The sequence below is a fragment of the Elgaria multicarinata genome, chromosome 3 (assembly GCF_023053635.1).
Source record: "Elgaria multicarinata webbii isolate HBS135686 ecotype San Diego chromosome 3, rElgMul1.1.pri, whole genome shotgun sequence".
Lineage (NCBI taxonomy): Eukaryota > Metazoa > Chordata > Lepidosauria > Squamata > Anguidae > Elgaria > Elgaria multicarinata.
Genome location: NC_086173.1, coordinates 29,828,450 through 29,848,105, shown reverse-complemented (window position 1 = coordinate 29,848,105; position 19,656 = coordinate 29,828,450). Strand labels below are relative to the sequence as shown.

Sequence of the window (19,656 nt, the reverse complement as noted above, 5' to 3'; positions counted from 1 at the left end):
GGTGAGCTATCCCATAGCCAGCTTTGAAGCAAGATTAAACTACCTGTCCAGTTTGCTCAGCTTCTGTAAGTGGATGGGGAGAAAAGAGGTCCTTTACTTTAGGCAGCAGAATGCCTTGAGACAGTCCTTTTAAACTACTTCTTTTTAAACAGGATTAGGCTTTACAAAGGCATACCTGTCATTTCTGCCAAAAGGCCTCTTCATCTAAGAACAAAGCATGCCTCTTTGATGCAATAGCACGGGGACTTCATTCAGCACTGTGCTATATTGACATAATGTTTGATTGTTCACATAGCAGAACTGAAGCGTGTGGGAAGAGCAACAGTAAATAAGATATTGCAGAACAAATATCTTTCGTAAACTGGAGAGGTAACATCACACCGTGGACTCTAGGCCCCTTGCTCTGGTGCTTCATATTTTGCATTCCCTCCTGAATGTTGCCATGCCCCAAACACATGTCCTGCTATTGACCTGTGCCCTTATCCTCCCCCTCATGCAGCATGTATCTGTCAGAGAGCAGTCTTCAAGCCACCCTAGTATTTTCTTCCTAAAATACAGGAGAAGCATTTTCAATTACTTTGCCTATAGCCCTCTGTCATTCAGGATAGTTTCAGGCATCTATTTTTCTGTATGGATGAGAAGTCCTCAAATTTCATTTTAGGTCCGCATAGTTAAAGCAATGGTATTCACCGTAGTAACCTATGGCTGCAAGAGTTGGACCATAAGGAAAGCTGAGTGAAGGAAGATAGATGCTTTTGAACTGAGGTGTTGGAGGAAAATTCTGAGAGTGCCTTGGACTTCAAGAAGATCAAACCAGTCCATACTCCAGGAAATAAAGCCAGACTGCTCACTTGAGGGAATGGTATTAAAGGCAAAACTGAAGTACTTTGGCCACATAATGAGAAGACAGGACACCCTGGAGAAGAGGCTGATGCTAGGGAAAGTGGAAGGCAAAAGGAAGAGGGGCTGACCAAGGGCAAGATGGATGGATGATATTCTGGAGGTGACAGACTTGACCTTGGAGGACCTAGGGTGGCAACAGCCGACAGAAAGCTCTGGCGTGGGCTGGTCCATGAAGTCACGAAGAGTCGGAAGCGACTGAATGAATAAACAACAACAAAGTTTCCCTCAGTTAAGCGGGGAGGGAAAGGCACCCTAGTTGAGCTTAAATCTTTAACAAAAGAACCACTTAGGTTCTTAATATATTAAGTGGTATAAGAGTATTATAATCAATCAATAAAAACAAAGGGACACTTTGAAAAGTAACCTTTTGTTTCTACAGTTGTTTTGCTTCTGATATGTTATCCATAAATGCAAGACACTCAAATATGACCCTGAGAGCGGAGGGTGAATTCTTGATGTTGGAGTCTGTTCCTTATAGAAGCATAGCAAACTAAAAGTCTCCAAAGTGCCACAGAAGCTTTTGTTTTCCTGCTCCTAACTAATATAGCATCTGGATAGATTTCCTTCAACAGGGTTGTCATTTAGCGTATGGCATGAATGAGCAACATTATCATTCTGACTGATCATTTCCACACCTATGCATCTACTGGAATAAGTTACAAAACAGTAGACATTATCATTTCTTGCTGCAGTAACAGCATCCTGTAACATATTAAAGATGAACAAATGAAGTACACTCTAGCTTTCAAAAGCTTTAAAGGGCCACAGGAACTCTTGTTTTTGGTATAATTCAAACAGCAAGTGAAATGGCCTAACTTGGGGGAATGAACAAGAGGGCAGGTTTGAAGAGAAGAAAAAAAGCATTTTGAGTGCATTTGAAAAGGAGGCTTAGTGACACGCAACTAGAAACTAGAGTAAAGAAGAAAAAGACAAAGCCAGCTACAGAAGTAGAGATAAGTCAGAGATTTTAGAGATAATTTATTACTGGCGCCTGTTTCAATAGATTGAACTGCCTTTGAAAAATATTTGGAAACTTCCATTGGTTCAGAATGCAGGTCAGACTATTGTCTGGTGTTAGATGTTTGCTCACATCACTCCAAGTGCTGTTTCTGCTGCAGCAGGTTGCCAGTCTGTTTCTGAGCTGGTCTTAACATTAAAAGCTTTAAAGAGCACTTTTGTGAACAGTGGCAACTTCCAAGGTTGGAGGCAACATTTGCTCAATTTCTATAATTTCCAAAGAGCTGCTAGCAGCTGCCAGAGGAAGCAAAAGCTCTTCCCCAATTTTTCCTGCAGAGTGGGTGGTAGCTAGTCTTAACTGCATACTGAATAAAAGAGAGTAGACTTATGTACCCTTACTTTCAGCATTTTAACATTATCAGTACACCCATGCCACCACATATAACTAAAGGAAACAAACTGTACCAAGAGCTCCAGCATAAATCACAGCATGATTTATTTTCTTGCCATCACTGACAGATCTGCGACCCAGAATCTTGAAAACAGGTGTTAAAAAGAGATATCAAACATTTTAAAATCCCTTTGAAGGAGAACACCTCCCCCATTCATCGAATGCCTGATGCTTCAAATCAGCACACACGTGGATTTTACAAGCAAGTTATTGACCTTCACATGGGCCAGTCTATACATTCACAAAGAGGCTGATAAAACAACTTCTGTGTGATGACTGCCCCACAAGCATAACACGTAAATTTGCTTGCTGTGTATGAAGTTTCCATAATACTGCTGACAGTTCCTAGAGGCAAATGTCTGGTACAGAGAATCGCCACACAAGACAAGCGATCCAAGGGGTAACGCAATCCACATGTTACACCATCGATGTGGAGCAGTCACTGGACAGTAACCATTTTGGGAAGCCTCCATATGGCTGGCACAACAGACTAAGCAACCTTCTCTTGTGCATGGACTGAAATTGGCAGGAGCCTGATCCTCTCCAGCAGCTTCCTCTTTCAACTAATTATGGGGTGGCGTCTGTCATAGACTCTTCCCCAACTCCCACTCAAAGGGTTACACAGACAGTGTCACAATATGATGGTAGCAGAGCCACAAATTAAATGACTTGCCCAGCTCTGCAGTAAGAGCCACATTTGGGATTCATAAGGCTCTGCAACTTTAGAAGTGGACCCAGGAGCTGAGTTGCTGGTCCTTTGACTCAATCTACAGATCAACACACCTGCGTATAGCAGAAAACATTGAAAAACAAAAATCAGAACCACTGGCTATGCAGTAGGGGAGGGGAGGGCTTTGACCCTGAAATGGAAGTCTTTCTTGTTCCCTTTAAAAAATAACAAAAAGAAAAGGTTTGATAATAACAGGTTTAAAAAGAGTCAGATGAGGGACACAGCATTTTGCATTTGTTTACGGAAATTCTACAAAGAAACTTTGCTCATGTATTCTTCCCAAGGCATAATCTTTGGTTTCCAGATTGTTCAGTGTTCTTCCCAAAACTGTAAGAAGATTGGTGGGACAATAATTATAGGAGTGGAAAAAGGGGAGGTGGGTCTACAAAGTATTAGCCAACGCATCAGCTGGGCCAGTCAGGCCTTTGCGTTTCATAGTTCATCATGTGGCAGATGCAAGGCGTGGTCACAAAGATCTACAAGAGAAGGACAAAACAATTTACTTTATTGTTTATTCTAGCTGGAACATTCAGCTAGACGATGGGGCTGCTTCAAACTTAACCAATATTGTATCATATCAGCAGTTCCCAAAGGAAGATGGAATAGCTGTAATCGTCCCCGCAACACCCAAGCAAGGGTTTAAATTACTCTCTGAAAGAGAAGGCCCCACCTAAAATATAACAGATGATATAACCACCTAATAGACTCCTAAGGATTATTTTCAATATTTATACATAACTTTAGACTTTGTTTCGATATTTGATTGAAGACATGTGGACAAACATGATAAGAGGTACTCTAACCACAGGGCAATACTTTTGTGTTTAAAGGTGAGCTTTTCCTCACCCTAGCCTGTTCCATTTCACCGCTCCCACCTCTGTGCTCACTCTTTTGTTCCCCTCTCCCACCCCAATCCCTGCTAATTAAAAAACACACACACTTTGAAGCGCACCTCTGAATACTCTGTAATGATTTGCCTCATCTGCACCATTTCTTCTATTAACATTGCAAGGGCACTGGCAAAAAGTTCAAGACTTCCCATCCCTATTAACCATTTGTTCCCTAATCCCACGCCAACACAACGTGTGACCCACTAATGATTAGTGGTTCCTCCAAATGCTGCCTGCCAGCCATATTGGGGCCTACAAGTTGCTACACACACGTTTTTGAAGTCCCAATAAAAACAAGGAGTTCTGAGTGCAAAATACGCCACCAGACATGGGGGGAGAGAGCTGTGTTCACCTTGGTGGGTCACATGTTGTGTATGTACATAAGAGATGTGGTGAATTATCCCTCACTGAAACAGCTGTCAGCTTGGCTGTTTTTCCAAAAAGCTCAGCCCAGTTCAAGAGACTTTTCCATACTGATAAAAATCACTGCTAGAATCTCCCATTCTCTCTTTCATATAGAAATTCAGACCAATGATGACTCAATTATTGCTTTTGAGTCATAGGATTATGCAGGGTTAACTAATCTTTCTAATCACCATGGACATCACGAGACTAGCCACGCATTCCGAAGGCCTCTGGCAAACTGACTACATGGACAGATCAGGTGAACATGCAATTCATTTGGCTGCCAGCCAATTATTAAGGCCACTCCTACAAGCCAGCAGCCGCTGTCAGCCTCGGCTTGTTGATCTGTATTAGATAATTATTAAGAATTGACTTTGTCTAGACTTCCTGGTTTAAGTCAGCCTTTAGCCTTAAAAGGGAGGATTTGTGTGTTAATTCCTTGGCTGGGGAACACAGAAGGCCTATTATGAAACAGAAATAATGGCCACTGAGAAGTACTGCAGAATCTTCTGATGGTTAGAAATAGGTGCTGCACTTTGGCTGTACTATCATGGCATCCCTCCAGTCCTCAAACACTAGAGGGCAAAGGTCAGATGGAAACAAGTACAGTCAGGTTTTTAGTCCAAAAATAGCTCAGGAAGAGCCAGCTTCCTAAATGGTACCCCGGCAATTGGCCGCTTGTCATTCCTCTCATAGTCAATGAAAATCCACAGAGGGGGAGAAGGAGAAGTCGAGAGTCTCGTTGGTCTGTTCTATTGGCTCAAATAACCTTTCTGTAATAACCAAGGAATTAAACGGGGGGTGGGGACTGCAAGTGTTTATAAAAGACAGAATACAGCTCTTTCCACATGCAGATAATTTGGGTTTCCAGGACACTTTGTAGACAATTAAGGAGACATACCTTAGCCCAATCCCAAGAGGCAGGTACCTTGGAGGCAGAATATCACAGCAATTCTGCAGAAGCAATATCATACTTACCTATTTAGTATTTCTGTATTTTATTTAGTATATTTGTATTCTGCCCTTCAGCCAAATGGTTTCATTTAATTGCATCTTACCCCCAAAAAAGACACCATGGCTTGTTTAATCCTCAGAGTGTGCTGGCAGGTACAATCTTCCATAGTCACTCAGCTGGGCATGGCTTGTCATGGCATCCAAACCAGGGCAGCCTGGCTTGTTGGAGGGGAAACAACTCTCCAATCACACAACAACAGGCCATGGGTTATTTGAGGTTTGTTTTCCCCTCTAACAATGCACGCCACCCAGGTTCGGACAACACAAGCTGCTTTCAGGCAAGTAATGAAGCAAATTGCACTCCACATGTGCTGGCACACACCAAGGGTTAAATAAGCCACAGTGACATGTTTAACCCTCAGTGACAGCATATTGTTCAATCTTACTGAGTTATTCATTTCTTGTGGGAAAGAATCCTATAAAGCTAAAGTTTCCGCTAAGGTTGTCATCTGGTGAAAGGAATCTTAAGTCAATTAATTACACGAGTTTTAATCAATTGAGGGCGCAATCCTATACATGTTAAGACAGAAAAAAGTTCTATAAGTCACAGGGTTCTCCAGCCACTTATGCTGGGAGTTGTAGTATGTTTTTCTGTCTAAAAGATGCATGCAAGCTCCCTAAAGTGTTAGGAAAAAAAATAACTGCAAAGAAAAAAGAGCATCCTTGACTTGTTTTTAAGATGATGCACACACTTAGAATGGAATTCCTCTCTCTGTGAGATAGCAGAAATACCTCTTCTAAGATGGCACCAACCACCCATGATTTGTTTTGCTAGTACTGTTAATAAATGTAACAACAACAGTAAAGTTAAAAGCACCTGCTGCTCAATTAATTGGACACACTTTTTTTAATTGATCAGAAGGCTTTTAACTTCACAATTAAACAGTGCAACCAGATTTCTTACCCTAAAAGCCACACAGATGGCCCAATAAAATTATTATGGACCCCATCCATGATTAATGTTGACCAAGCCCATTTCTACAACTATTGATCCCATTCATACCTGTTCGTTTGCTGCACAGTCGGTCCTTGACATTTTCTGCTTCGTGGGAGAAGAATTCTACAAGCTCATCTTCATACTCTTCAGCTATACTCTCACACTGCACAGGAGAACCAAGGCAGTCAGCCATGCAGCTTTTTCATGTTCCTGCTTCCCATCCCCCAGGGGGTCAGGCCAATTCCAAAGCCCACTAACTCCAGGCCAACCCGAGAACTGCTTTCATAATTCTCGCCTACTGAAAAGCTGTACAAGGGAGACTATTCAAGCTCATATGGGGTCAATCTGAGTAGGAGTTCTACTCCTCTTCATCAACCACTTGTTTTTAAAAAGAGCATTCTTAACATGGTGTCTTTAATTCTTTCATTGTTTTACTTCTTATGTTCACTGCTCTGGAATCTGTTTTAGATGTGGAGCGGTATACAAATGTTTTAAACCAATCAATCAATAAATCTCTACCATGTTGCTAGTACAGCTTCTCTCCTTCCTTGGATATCCCATTCATTGTATGTGGAAGCCAAGCATATATGCCCTGAAAACCTTCCTTTACTAAGCAGAGCAATCATTTAAGTATGCGAGTGGTGCTCTTACACTGAGTCCTACACTCAATAAAGAAGGGTGCCGAGAAAGGAAACAAGGAATCATGTAACCACTGAATTAAGGAGGAAAATATATATACACACACACACACACACACGTGTTGGATGTGAAAGGGGAGTAAGACTGCACTGAATCTCCTCCAAGATTTGTTAGTTTGTTTATCTGTGTATGTATAATTCATAACATTTAAAAAACATACATTCCTATTAGCAGTTTGATAAGGGTTAGGCACTTTTTGTATATAAACTGTAACCTGTCATGGAGGTCAATGATGCAGGCATGGGAAATCTCCCAGCCACATGGTGCTTGCTTATTTATTTATTTATTTATTACATTTCTATACCGCCCAATAGCCGGAGCTCCCTGGGGGTTCCCCATCTGCCCAGCAAAGGGGTAGTTAAAAGCAAAGCATCCAGCTGTTGAGCAAAGATTTTGAGCTGTGCATTTTGCAGGCAGACCTGTCGCACAGAACGGAGGTGTGCATGTTGCAGTTATGGGACCAGCTTACTTGTGAGTAGCCATGCATGGTGTTTGGGATGCCATTTGAAACTGCTACTGAGCAATTCAGTCCTGCTTACTTCTGAGTAAGCACGCAGAAGCCTTGTCCTGCTTACTTCTGAATAGGCATTAAATGGTAATAATCACCTCTGACCCCACCCACAGATAGAATGTCCCCCCTTTCCCATCCAAATCTTTCCCATTTTGCAATTTGGGTCTCAAGCTAAAAAGGGTTCCCCAACCCTGCCTTACAGACTTTTTTTTTATCCTGCCAGCTATATGTATTCTTTTGTCTTATGCTTATAAGGAATGATATAGGCACTATCTACTTGCTCTGACAGTGCATCTTGCACACCATTGGAGCTAATCCAAAAATGGAGCTGTAATGCCAATATTGCAACTACGGTATCAGCTGCTTGTCTCCATAATCCCACCGCAAGTAATACATTTTGAGATGAGAAGGAAGAGAAGCTACAGACTTCAGTCAAGAGGATCCAACAGAGAGGTCTCCTTTCCTCAAGCAGCCAAGACTTACAACAGAAATAGGCCCTCAGCCAAACTCACGCCCTGCATTACTCACAGCAAACTTCAGGCTTGATGTCACATCGCCATCAAATTTGGTTTCAGAAAGGTCCATCTTGGTCCCATCATGGGAGATCACCCTGACGTAGTTTTTCCGGTGGGTGGAGGGATCCACCTTCTCCCCATAATCGCTCATGTTCTCACAGATGCGCTCCAGCAGTTCTGTCAGGTGAGCTTCAGACCTGGCGTAGGGCACCTATGGGATAGTGAAAGCAGATTGCTGGGCAGATGCCGAAAGCCTCCCGCTAGTCTTTGCCTCAACTGCAACACCGTTTCCCCTCCGTCGCAATTCGCAGCAGGTACAGCATGGGATCTGTAAGCGTTAGGCAAATCTCACAAGCTGCCACTGACGTGCGGTCAGACATTTTACCATAATACAAAATGGAGGACACTGAAATTACTTCTTTAAGTTGCCCCCAAAAGGCAAACCAAGATACCAAACAGGAGTGCCAACAGCAGCCCTCCAAGTTGGAGCTAAGGATGAAAGAATGTCGTAGCACCCCTGTTGAAACCTCTCTAAGCCTCTCTCAGAACCCCAGAAATCATTCCTCCAGGTTCCCCACCAATACAGTTCTAAAGCTTGAAGCTCTTTTCTCCCCCCCCCCCCATCTCCTGCTGTCAACCGGGGGAACAGCTGGAGGAAGAAGCAGGGTCTTCTCAATCATGGCTCCACGATCTGAAATGAGTTGCCCAAGGACATGCATCAGTGCGCCTTGTTAGTTTCACCTAGGTGGGCTAAGCCCACAGATTCAGGCAGTCTTTTAGGGACAGGGGTTAGGTGTATTTTACATTATTTTTTCCAGCTTTGTTTTCCGTGGATACCAGGCTGCTGAATTTTTACCTGATCGTTCCATGGTTTTTGACATTATATATTGTTTGCTTTATGATGCAATCTCATGGTTTCAGTTATCATAAGCTGCCTCAAGATTTTTTGGGGGGCAGGGATGGCATATTAACTGGCAAAAATAAAAGTTCTTAATCTTAACATCCCTCACAAAATGCTGAAGACAACACTGCCTTCCTCAGGAGCAGGACTATGTTCTTGACAAACAGTTTCTGTCTACTTTGGAGGCAGAGCAGGGGGACAAATCAGAGTGGAAAAAGATTTGTGCCTCCCTTTGGTTTTACCAGACATCTAAAATAACAGCCCAAGACTGTTGTTTTTCTCTTATAGAATTCTTACACCAGTGTGTTAAACGTCTTCCTAACCTCCCATCTCAGAGATTATAGAAAAAAGTCTCCAAAGACTCAACCAGTCTAGGGCAAGGATGAAACATGTTACCTCTACAATGGATTGGCTTCCATCTGGGTTGATGCGGAAGGAACCTATTTGGATGGTTTTCTTGGGATCTACCTGAGATATTTCCCACTCTAGCTCATCCACCAGGGCTCGACATGCTAGCAAAGAGAGAAAACATGGGTCTAAGAAAGCAGCACCGATAGGGAGAATATTATTCATCAAGACCGTTACAGTCAAAGCCAGAATAGTCAAGAGCCATTATGAAAAAGGCACAATCAAAAGAGAATGTTTATGCACATAAAAAGAAAAGGATTCTCAACGTTTTTCCATCTTATCCCTGAGTTGTACCAAATCGTCTTCAGGGACTTCCTAGCCTTATAATCACGTCAAAGGTCTCAGCAAAAATATACAAAACCAAGTGCATTTCTCTCTTAGACAACTCCAACTCAACCAAGTTTCATCACAGCTTTTCCATTCCTCTCATTAGTTGCCAGCCCAGTAATCATCTGCCCCATTGCAGCTCCATCCATCCATCACACAAACCTTCACTCCATGAGTTACTACTGATGTTCAGGAACATTCTCCAAAATTTGGCAGCCGGAAAAATGCATTCTTCAAAACATAACACATTGCAGATGGAAGTATGCTTTCCTGCCTACCTGCCTTCTCTCTCCTCATTTCTTCCTTTAATTCCTTTCTCCCCATACCTGTCCCTATGGCTCGCTCCAATTTCATCTCTCCCAACTTAGTTCCTATTCGATGTCTCCCCCCTTCCCAGCTGCCTTTCTCGTGTTCATTATGGAACTGTCGCTCTATTGCTTCCAAGGCCCCTGTCATCCAGGACTTGTTTTTCTCCAGACCCCTTCACCTCCTTGCTCTAACTGAAACCTGGCTCCCTGCCCATGATACCGCCACCTCAGCTGCCCTCTCTCATGGAGGACTCTCTTTCTCTCACTCGAGTCGCCCAGAGGGTCGAGGTGGTGGTGTGGGTCTTTTATTATCGAGTTTCTGCCAGTTCCAGCCTCTTCCAATTCCACCTTCACACTGTTTCTCCTCCTTTGAGGCACATGTGGTGAGACTCTTCGCTCCACTGCGACTGCGGGTTGCAGTTCTCTACCGCCCCCCTGGCTCATCCTCTAAATTTCTCTCTGATCTGGACTCATGGCTGTCCTTTCTCCTCTCTGACAACTCTCCTACTCTGATCTTGGGTGACTTCAATATCCATGTGGATGACCCTCACGATGCTGCAGCTCTACGATTTCGCTCCTTATCTTCCTCTTACGATCTCAAGCTCTGCTCTGAAGCACCCACACATTCCCTTGGACACTGTCTGGATCTTGTCCTCACTCGGAACTGCTCTGTCCTGGACTTTTCTATTGTTGACTTTCCTCTGTCAGATCATCATCTAGTCTCTTTCAATATTACTCACAATCCCCCTCCTTCACGTCCTGCTTCACGCCCTTGTCGTGACCTGCATTCTATCAACTATGAGGCTTTCTCTCGGTCTCTAGCCTCCTCTCTTCCTTCTGTCTTCACAGCCATCTCCTTGGACTCAGCCGTCTCCTCCTTTAACTCCACATTGTCTTCAACTCTTGATAATCTTGCTCCATCTACAACTCGGATAATTCGCCCCTCTCAACCCCAACCGTGGCTCACCTCTTTCCTCCGCTACCTTCGCTCTTGCTCCCGGGCAGCCGAACGCCTGTGGCGTAAGACCAGGGACTTGGCGGACTTTGTCCACTACAAATTTGTTCTCTCCTCTTTCTCTTCTGCCATTTCACTGGCCAAACAGCAGCACTACTCAACGCTGATCCAGTCAAATGCTAGACACCCTCAGCGGCTCTTCAAGTCCTTCAATTCTCTCCTGAAACCTAATCCACCATCTCTCCCCGCCTCTCTGTCTGCCAATGACTTTGCCTCTTTCTTCAATGCTAAAATCCAAACTATTCGCTCCGATCTGGCCAGCTCTGCTCCGCTCCCAGCTCCTGTGCCTCACCTGTCAGTTCCTCCTGCAACTCTCTCGGCGTTCCCCTCAGTCTCAGCTGATGAACTGTCTAAAATACTGCGCTCGTCGAAGCCTTCCACTTGTTCCCGTGATCCCATTCCCTCTCGCGTCTTTATTAATCTTATCCCCGCTATCCTCCCGTCCTTGCTTCACATCATTAATTCTTCTCTGTCCTCTGGCTCATTTCCCTCTGCTTTTAAACATGCTACTGTCTCTCCCATTCTCAAAAAACCCACTCTTGATCGACTTTCTCTGTCTAACTACCGACCTGTCTCTCTGTTGCCCCTTGTCTCAAAGATTCTGGAACGTGTGGTCTACTCTCGCTGTCTTGACTTTCTCTCTAGTAACTCTGCTCTGGATCCCTTTCAATCTGGATTCCGTCCTTTGCATTCCACTGAAACAGCCCTTACCAAGATCACCAATGATCTTCTCACTGCCAAGTCTAAGGGCCATTATTCCGTCCTTATTCTCCTTGATCTAACTGCAGCCTTTGACACGGTTGATCACGATCTTCTCTTAGATTCCCTCCATGACCTTGGACTCTGTGGCTCTGTCTATAACTGGTTCGCCTCCTATCTAGAGGGTCGCTCTTTCAGCGTGTCGGCTAACGGCAGCTCGTCCTCCTCCTTTCTCCTTTCAGTAGGGGTTCCGCAAGGCTCGGTGCTTGGCCCGCTGCTGTTTTCTCTATACATGCTGCCCTTGGGTAAACTTATTCAATCTCATGGCCTCCAATATCACCTGTATGCCGATGACACACAACTATACCTCTCATCTCCGGAACTTTCTCCTGATGTCCACGATCGTATCTCAGCATGTCTTTCAGATATCTCAGCCTGGCTGCTTCATCGCCGTTTGAAACTCAATATGGCAAAAACTGAACTGCTTGTTTTTCCTCCTAAACCTTCTCCTCATCTCTCATTCTCTCTCACTGTCAACGATGTCACGCTTACTCCGGTCAAGGAAACTCGTAGCCTTGGCTTTATATTTGATTCCTCGCTCTCCTTTATTCCTCATATCGAGGCAGTAGCTAAATCTTGTCGTTTCTTCCTGTATAATATTGCCAGGATTCGACCATTTTTGTCTGTCTCTTCTGCCAAGACTCTCGTTCACGCACTGGTTATCTCTCGGTTGGACTACTGCAACCTCCTCCTCTCTGGCCTCCCCTCATCTCACATCAGTCCGCTGGTCTCTGTCCACCACTCTGCTGCTAAGATCATCTTCCTTGCCCGCCGCTCTGACCATGTCACTCCGCTTCTGAAATCTCTTCATTGGCTCCCAATTCATTCCAGAATCCAATATAAACTTCTCCTGTTGACCTTCAAAGCTTTTCACGGTCTAGCTCCTGCCTATCTCTCCTCTCTCATCTCACACTATTGCCCCGCTCGTGCTCTTCGCTCCTCTGATGCCATGCTTCTTGCCTGCCCAAGGGTCTCTACTTCCCTTGCTCGGCTTCGTCCATTTTCCTCTGCTGCCCCTCATGCCTGGAATGCTCTTCCAGAACACCTGAGAACTACCAACTCAATCACAGCTTTTAAAACACAGCTAAAAACTTTTCTTTTCCCTATAGCTTTTAAACTTTGAGTTTGTTCTGACTCTATACTGTTAGCTTCACCCTTCCCGGTGCCTGTTTACACTTCCCTGTGCCTGTTTGCATTCTCCTTCCCTTCTTATTGTTTACTACAACTTTATTAGATTGTAAGCCTATGCGGCAGGGTCTTGCTATTTACTGTGTTATCTGTACAGCACCATGTACATCGATGGTGCTATATAAATAAATAATAATAATAATAATAATGGAACAGTGTGTATGTCTGGTAAAAAAAATTACATAGCAGCATCTGACCACATATTAAGATCTATGTTACACAGGCCAGAGACATGTGGGGGACTGAAAATGAATAGTTGGAAAGTAGTAGGATTGCCAGCTCCTGACCTGGATGCAGCAGCAAAGCAACAACTTCAGCCTCTGTTCTTCTCCTTTCCCACCTGATGTAGCAAGCAGGACTCCAATTCAGCTATTAAAGCAACAGGTGCTATTTCTAGGTCGGGAGCTAGCAACCCAAGATAGCAGCAAATCCAATAGCAAGGGAGTAGGACCTAACTTGATTCCATAAAGGCTTTCCTGAAGAACTAGATTCTGAGGAGGCAAGTCCAATGATGTCCCCCCACCATCCCATGTAGAGGCTAATAAAAATGCTGCTGTTGCAAAGAATAGCAGTTGTATTCAGCTTACCGTAACAGAGAGCCACCAAAGAACCAAGGCTGTCCTCCCTCCAGACATTAGGGCTGACTTGAATAGACATGTTACCTCACAAGGGCTAGGGCATTTGGAAACCACTTTTCAGCAGCCTCCCCATGGTGTAAGGAACATTTTGGTTAGCCCTTTGTTATTCAGGTGCTGCTAAGTAATTGTGAAGTAGCTCAACAATTAGGATGGAGCGGAAGCTTATTTATTTATTGTGTTTATATCCTGCCTTCTTTCCTTCAAGGAGCCCAAGGTGGTCTGCATAATCTTCCTCCTCTCCATTTTTATCCTCACAACAACGATCCTGTGAGGTAGGTTGAGCTGAGAGTCTGTGACTGGCTCAAACTCACCCAGTGAGATTCCATGGCTGAGTGGGGACTAGAACCCAGATCTCCCGAGTCCCAGTCCAACACTCTAGCCACTACACCACACTGGCCAGGTTTAAGGTTTTGGTACTAGTGTACAAAACCCTAAACAACTTGGGACCAGGATACCTGAGAGAGCACCTTCTCCCTTACCAACCTGCCCAGTCACTGAGGTCATTGGAGGATATGCTCCTGGTGGTTTCACATGGACCTTTGGCCCAATTTAGTGTAGTGGCCCCTTCTCTTTGGAACTCCCTGCCCTTGGAAGTCAGTCAGGCACCAACACTAGGGTGCCTCCAGCACCTCTTGAAAATAACTCTATTCCAGGAAGCCCTCCTCAACTGACCAGCCACTGTTTTTATTGGTCCTTTGTTTTAAATTGAACAATTCTAATTTGCTGTTTTTTATCGTCTTTCTTTTTACTGCTTTATTCCTATGTGCACCACACCGAAATCTATTTTAGGTATGCAAGGTATATAAATATTGTAAATAAATAATAAATAACAAGAGCTCATTGAACAGGAGATGTATTTTGAATAAAGCAAGGTCTAAAGGGCCAGCAATGCTAACTCCCGGCTGTAGCAAGGCCCTCCCCTTAATACATACCTCAGCCGCTCACTCCCAAGACAGAAAAAAAGGACTTTTAAATGATGCATACACCTTCCCCTTTGCATCTCAGCTGCTGACTTCTGTGCACATAGCAGAAGTGCATGCCGCAAAAAGCAGGCAAGATGCACAATGTGGGGAATATCCTTGGGATTGGAGGCTTTGCTAGGGGCCAGACGGGAAACCGCTGGGGACTTGTACCCCCAGCCTAGCTGTGCCTAGTGTAAGGCCTTGCCTTCATCAGCCTTTCATCTCCATGTAACAATGAAAAAGAGAGAGCACAGAAAGAAGTAGCACATCCATATGCACAAAATGATGGTATAAGTCAAATTGAGCTTCTGGGAGCTCAAGGATTCCTCAGATGACTATCAAGGGCTTTGCAATGAGATTAGTAACGGTGGTGGACCAGCTTTCCTGAAGGGCAGCTTACCCACCACTCCTGGTCTCTCTTTGCATTCCAGAGTGGGACTTGAACCCTAGAACATGCCTCAGAATCCTCAGTAGACATGTCAGCATGGAAAGGGTTCCTTGAAGGCAGGATGTTTGAAAGCCATGAGTGTAATCATTATCTTTTACTGTTCTTACATTTGTCCCAATAGGTCCACCACTTATTTTTAATTAGGTTAGTTAAAAGATAGCCCAGTTTACCTCCACAGTGGAGATCCTGGCTCCTCCGGGCAAATGCGGCACTCAACAGGAGTGAAAGGATAACAGACAGGCAGACCATGCTCGAAATCCAGCCATTCATCTTTGTGGGCGTGAGCAAGCGCCACAACCTGCATGCAAAGTTAGACGTTAGCCCAGGGGTGTTGTGTGGAAGCTATTTCTTTCTCAAACTCCCAAAGCAAGCTGCTTCTGTTACTAGGAATCTCTTCCTAACCGCCCCCAGCCACAGAAATATGGGCATGAGTGACACGCAGGCAGCCCAACCTCTGCGCTCAGTAGGACTCCATAGTACAATTTATTATGCTAAGCAACACTCTGAAAGGTAGCATTTATCCCCCAAGTTCAGGTTTAGAATACAAAGTGCTCTTTGTGCGACAGGCCAAAGGCGGCAGTTGTGGCTGGTTCCCAGATGCTTTTGATGTCTTACAATTCTGACTATCTGAGATATTTGCTAGCTTCGTATCCTTTCCATAGAGAAAAAAAAAAGACATTATCCCTCAGTGAAACCATGCGCAATAAACCGTAGAAGGTATGGAAAACTCCCAAACAGTTCCCAAGAAAAGGGGACAAAAGGAGCCTATTGGGAATAATGTACACACTTATCCAGCCAATTAAGGGCTAGCAGAGAAGAATAAGATGGGATTCAATGTAGATAATCCCTTTCTGGATTTCAAACAGAATCTTCAATCCTACACGCTCTCCCAGTTTATCCTCTAATATGTCATCTTGTAGCTTTTCAGATCCCAGATCACCTCCCTGATCAAAAACCCCTAAAGCTGCTGCTAAGACACTTGCCCATAAGTTTTCTAAATCCCATGAGACCCTGTCTGGAAGCACCCCCTAAGATCAGATTCAGCAAAACCACATTGTGCGAAATTTGTAGGATCTCATCATTTCAGACTTACATGTAGCAGATTGCATTTGAATAATATGTGGAAAGCAAGCATATCGGGAAGAGGACAATATTAGCTTCTTCTGTATATGTTTGTTTTCTATATAAAGGGAGGTTTTTTTATAGGGCTTTAAAAAAATGTTGGAGTCACCCAAAAATGTATTCCCTTACCTGCAGTCTAAGTGGAGCAGTACAAGAAGGACTGCTGATTTTGCTGAATGGCTCTCAAACTTTTGTGGAAAATAAACTTCCCAGTAGCATGTAATTTCAGGGCTCCACCACTAATTTTTAGAATTTCCTGGTTTTGCATCTAATTAAAGTGGCAGTTGTTACATACGTATAGCTAAGCTCTTAAGACTCAAGCACAAGTTAAACTTTCAATAGTCGGTTGGCCATCCCAGCATGTATTTTGGTCCAATGTAATGCTCACATTAATGTATGAACATGCTTACCAACATTTAAAAACAAAAACACACAACATTGGTTTGATCAGTTCCACTTTACAAATTAAACCCAAACATATTAGTAACTTGAACAGGGAATAGCCTTAAAACCAAGCCCTTTTATTTCAGTCATCAGTTAAGAAATACCTGCATAGAGCAGGCCTAAGGTGAACTCATATATGCACATTATGCACCAAAATCTGTTTTGTATACATGTACAAAAGTGTTACTTGCCATGATTTCCAGCCACATATCTGTGGATATCACACTAGCAATAAGTCACCACATGGTTATGTGTAAATGTGTGACTGGAAACTGCAGTTAACCTGTTTGCTCTACCTCTATCTGTGTGTATGAGGAGGAGCACCATGCCCACATAAACACACAGCTTCTGGTACATAAATGGATGTTGGAAAAACATGAAATTGCATATTGAAGAGTCACTGAGTATTGCAAGAACCTTGTAAGAAGCTAATTTTCTGACTTCAAATCTCAGTTATTGAGACTGAATGGATTTACCAAGCTGATTGCTTTAGGTTATTTTTAATTGTGGATCAAAATGTGTGTATGAACGGATTTACAGACTTACAGTGGAATTCTATACATGTTTCTTCAGAAATTCCACTGACTGGTAGTCTAAAGCTGTAGGGGAAGGAGTAAGTTCATATAACATAGTGAAACTAACTTCTGAAAAAAGGTATAGCGCTGCACTGTTAATCTCACAATCAGTTCTCATGTAACATTTGTCTAGCCTCTACATTAAGAGGTCTATACAAATGAGGAAAGTCCATACGAATGGGGGGAAATATTCTGAACTGGTTTTGTTATATGTTTTTCTGAGAGGGCCCTAGGAAGTTTCCCAAATCTGGGTAAAGTCCTTCTCATAGATTTACCTCACCCCCCACACATAATATGCAGATAAAGCCATTCCACATAGCTCACCTTTTTTTTTTAACAAGTACATGATAACATGTCATACTTCCTGTTAATTTATTTTTAAAGAGTACCACTTAAAATAGCTAAAATGATGGCTTTGATCCAAAGAAAGTTAGTTATGCTTAAATTGACTGGCTTTTTTTGGATGCCAGAGGGATGACTGTGTTAGCACGGATTAGAGCACTTATCTTTTTCCACACACCGTGTGGTCTAATGACGCAAGGTTGAAATGATATGGCTCTGATTTCCAAAGAAAGTTCTACCGAAAAGGAAGATCTAATGAAACACTTTAATATAAGCCACATGATAGTTTAAAAATTAAAACATAAGCACTAATGTTTATGAGAGCTGCATTGTGTATTTGAAAGAAAAAACAACTTCGAGGCAGATAGAGGATATTGAGGGAACTGATTTTTTGAAACCTCTTGAAATAAAGGCATTTTTTCATTTGTATCTCATTGTTTTGGTCAACAGCAACTCTACCCCTAATCTTCCTCCAACAGAACATCATACTTCAAAAACACTGCACGAATCGACCCTGTTCCTGTACTATAGTAAAGAGATATACTATGAAACAGCAGCAGCATTTATATAGCCCGTTTACTGTTCCAAGCACTTCATTTCCGCAACCTTCACTACAACCCTGTAAGGAAGGCCATTATTATTTAGCCCCATTTTGCAGGTGGGGAGCCAAGGCTCAGCGAACGGAGGCTAGCCTAAGGCCACCCAGTGTAGTGCGTGGCAGAGATGAAGTTTGAATCAGAGAACTTTGTAACTCCTATTCCTACTCGCTACGTTACACGAGTGTATAAATGCCGCCCACCGCCACTGCTCTTTACAAAAAGTTGCCCCCATTTCTGAGTACTCTGCTCCCCGTGCTCAACTCTCACCGCCACCGCCTCCTCCTCCCACAGAGGGACCCGAGTCCGCCCGAATCCCCAACTCAGTGCCGGCTAGAGCAGCTCCTCTCCTTTAGAGGTGACTAACGTCTGCCTGAATCATCTGCCTGTCTTCATCCCGCCCCATCGGCTCCGCTCGAGGAAGACGGCCAAATCCCAACCCAACCTTCCCTTTCCTTATTTCAACACCCTCCTTTAAACACCCCCAGAACAGGCGTCTCTTAAAAGCAGGCGCTGACAGGACGACTTAGCGTAGCGGAAGGACCCCTCAAAGGCCCCCCGGCTCGCGTGGCGAACAGCGCGGCAAACCTGCCAGAGGCGTGGCTAGAATCGCAGCAGGCCGAAGAGCAGCAGTGGGCGTGACTAACTCCTTAGGAGGCGTGGCTCCGCCTTCTTTAGCACCGACACCCTCATCCCATAGAGGTACAAAGAGCGATAGACAGCCCCGGCTTTCCGGTATGATTTAAGAGCTCCACCCATCTCGGTTGGACTGAGCACAACGTGGCTGTCTACAAGTGGACGAAGCAGAGTTGTCATAACTTACTGTGGCTTGGCACTCTCAGCCCCCCTCCTCTCTGCCCACACAGAAACGCAACATATAGGCTGTTATACACAAACTACTACAGTTTATTTCTCCTTTCCTAATGTGTAAAGTGTTTGAGAGCAATTTAAACACACCCAAATTTAAATACATCTTGCACAGGATGAAAAGAACATGAATTCTTGACTTAGCTAGGTTGCCCCTGCCAAAAAAAAAGGAAGAACCAGATGTCCAGTCACAATTATGCTGAAGTCCTGGATTTCTCAATTGTCTTATGGGCAAGTGCCCCTTTTATCTATTTTATTTCCCCTTTCTCAACTTGCATCTGCTCATTTTTTATATATATTGGTAAGCTTATATCCTGCCTTTCCAATAATAATAATAATAAAAAGATCATGACTTTCCAAACTCACCAACAGAACATCAACAGATGTATACTTTTTCACAACTTTCCTTTCTCCAAGGTTGTTTATTCGTTCATTCGTTTCTGACTCTTCGTGACTTCATGGACCAGCCCACGCCAGAGCTTTCTGTTGGCCGTTGCCACCCGTAGCTCCCCCAAGGTCAAGTCTGTCACCTCCAGAATATCATCCATCCATCTTGCCCTTGGTCGGCCCCTCTTCCTTTTGCCTTCCACTTTCCCTAGCATCAGCCTCTTCTCCAGGGTGTCCTGTCTTCTCACTATGTGGCCAAAGTACTTCAGTTTTGCCTTTAATACTATTCCCTCAAGTGAGCAGTCTGGCTTTATTTCCTGGAGTATGGACTCGTTTGATCTTCTTGCAGTCCAAGGC

General features: G+C 43.8%; 1 protein-coding gene across 4 annotated transcripts; it reads right to left on the bottom strand.

Annotated features, from left to right (window-relative positions):
• Positions 1-2,339: 2,339 nt before the first annotated feature.
• On the bottom strand, positions 2,340-18,420 carry CNPY2 (canopy FGF signaling regulator 2). Of its 4 annotated transcripts, XM_063123141.1 has the most exons (7): positions 18,316-18,389; positions 17,079-17,131; positions 15,137-15,264; positions 9,310-9,425; positions 8,026-8,223; positions 6,354-6,450; positions 2,340-3,517 (listed from the first exon to the last, which is right to left on the bottom strand). In XM_063123141.1, the coding sequence occupies exons 2-7, from the start codon at positions 17,093-17,095 to the stop codon at positions 3,474-3,476; spliced, it is 600 nt and encodes a 199-aa protein (XP_062979211.1). In that variant the 5' UTR covers positions 17,096-17,131; positions 18,316-18,389; the 3' UTR covers positions 2,340-3,473. The 4 variants fall into 4 exon arrangements, with proteins under 4 accessions (XP_062979211.1, XP_062979212.1, XP_062979210.1 ...); XM_063123142.1 differs by lacking the exon at positions 17,079-17,131 and having other exon boundaries at positions 18,316-18,420; XM_063123140.1 differs by lacking the exon at positions 17,079-17,131 and having other exon boundaries at positions 18,310-18,395.
• Between the last annotated feature and the right edge of the window lie 1,236 nt (positions 18,421-19,656).

Coding starts and splice junctions, on each gene's coding strand:
- CNPY2 (XM_063123141.1), bottom strand. Junction 9,426..15,136: donor CCAGGATCTCCACTGTGGAG/GTAAACTGGGCT, acceptor TCTCTTTGCTAG/CATGTCGAGCCCTGGTGGAT. Junction 8,224..9,309: donor GAAGCCAATCCATTGTAGAG/GTAACATGTTTC, acceptor ACTATCCCATAG/GTGCCCTACGCCAGGTCTGA.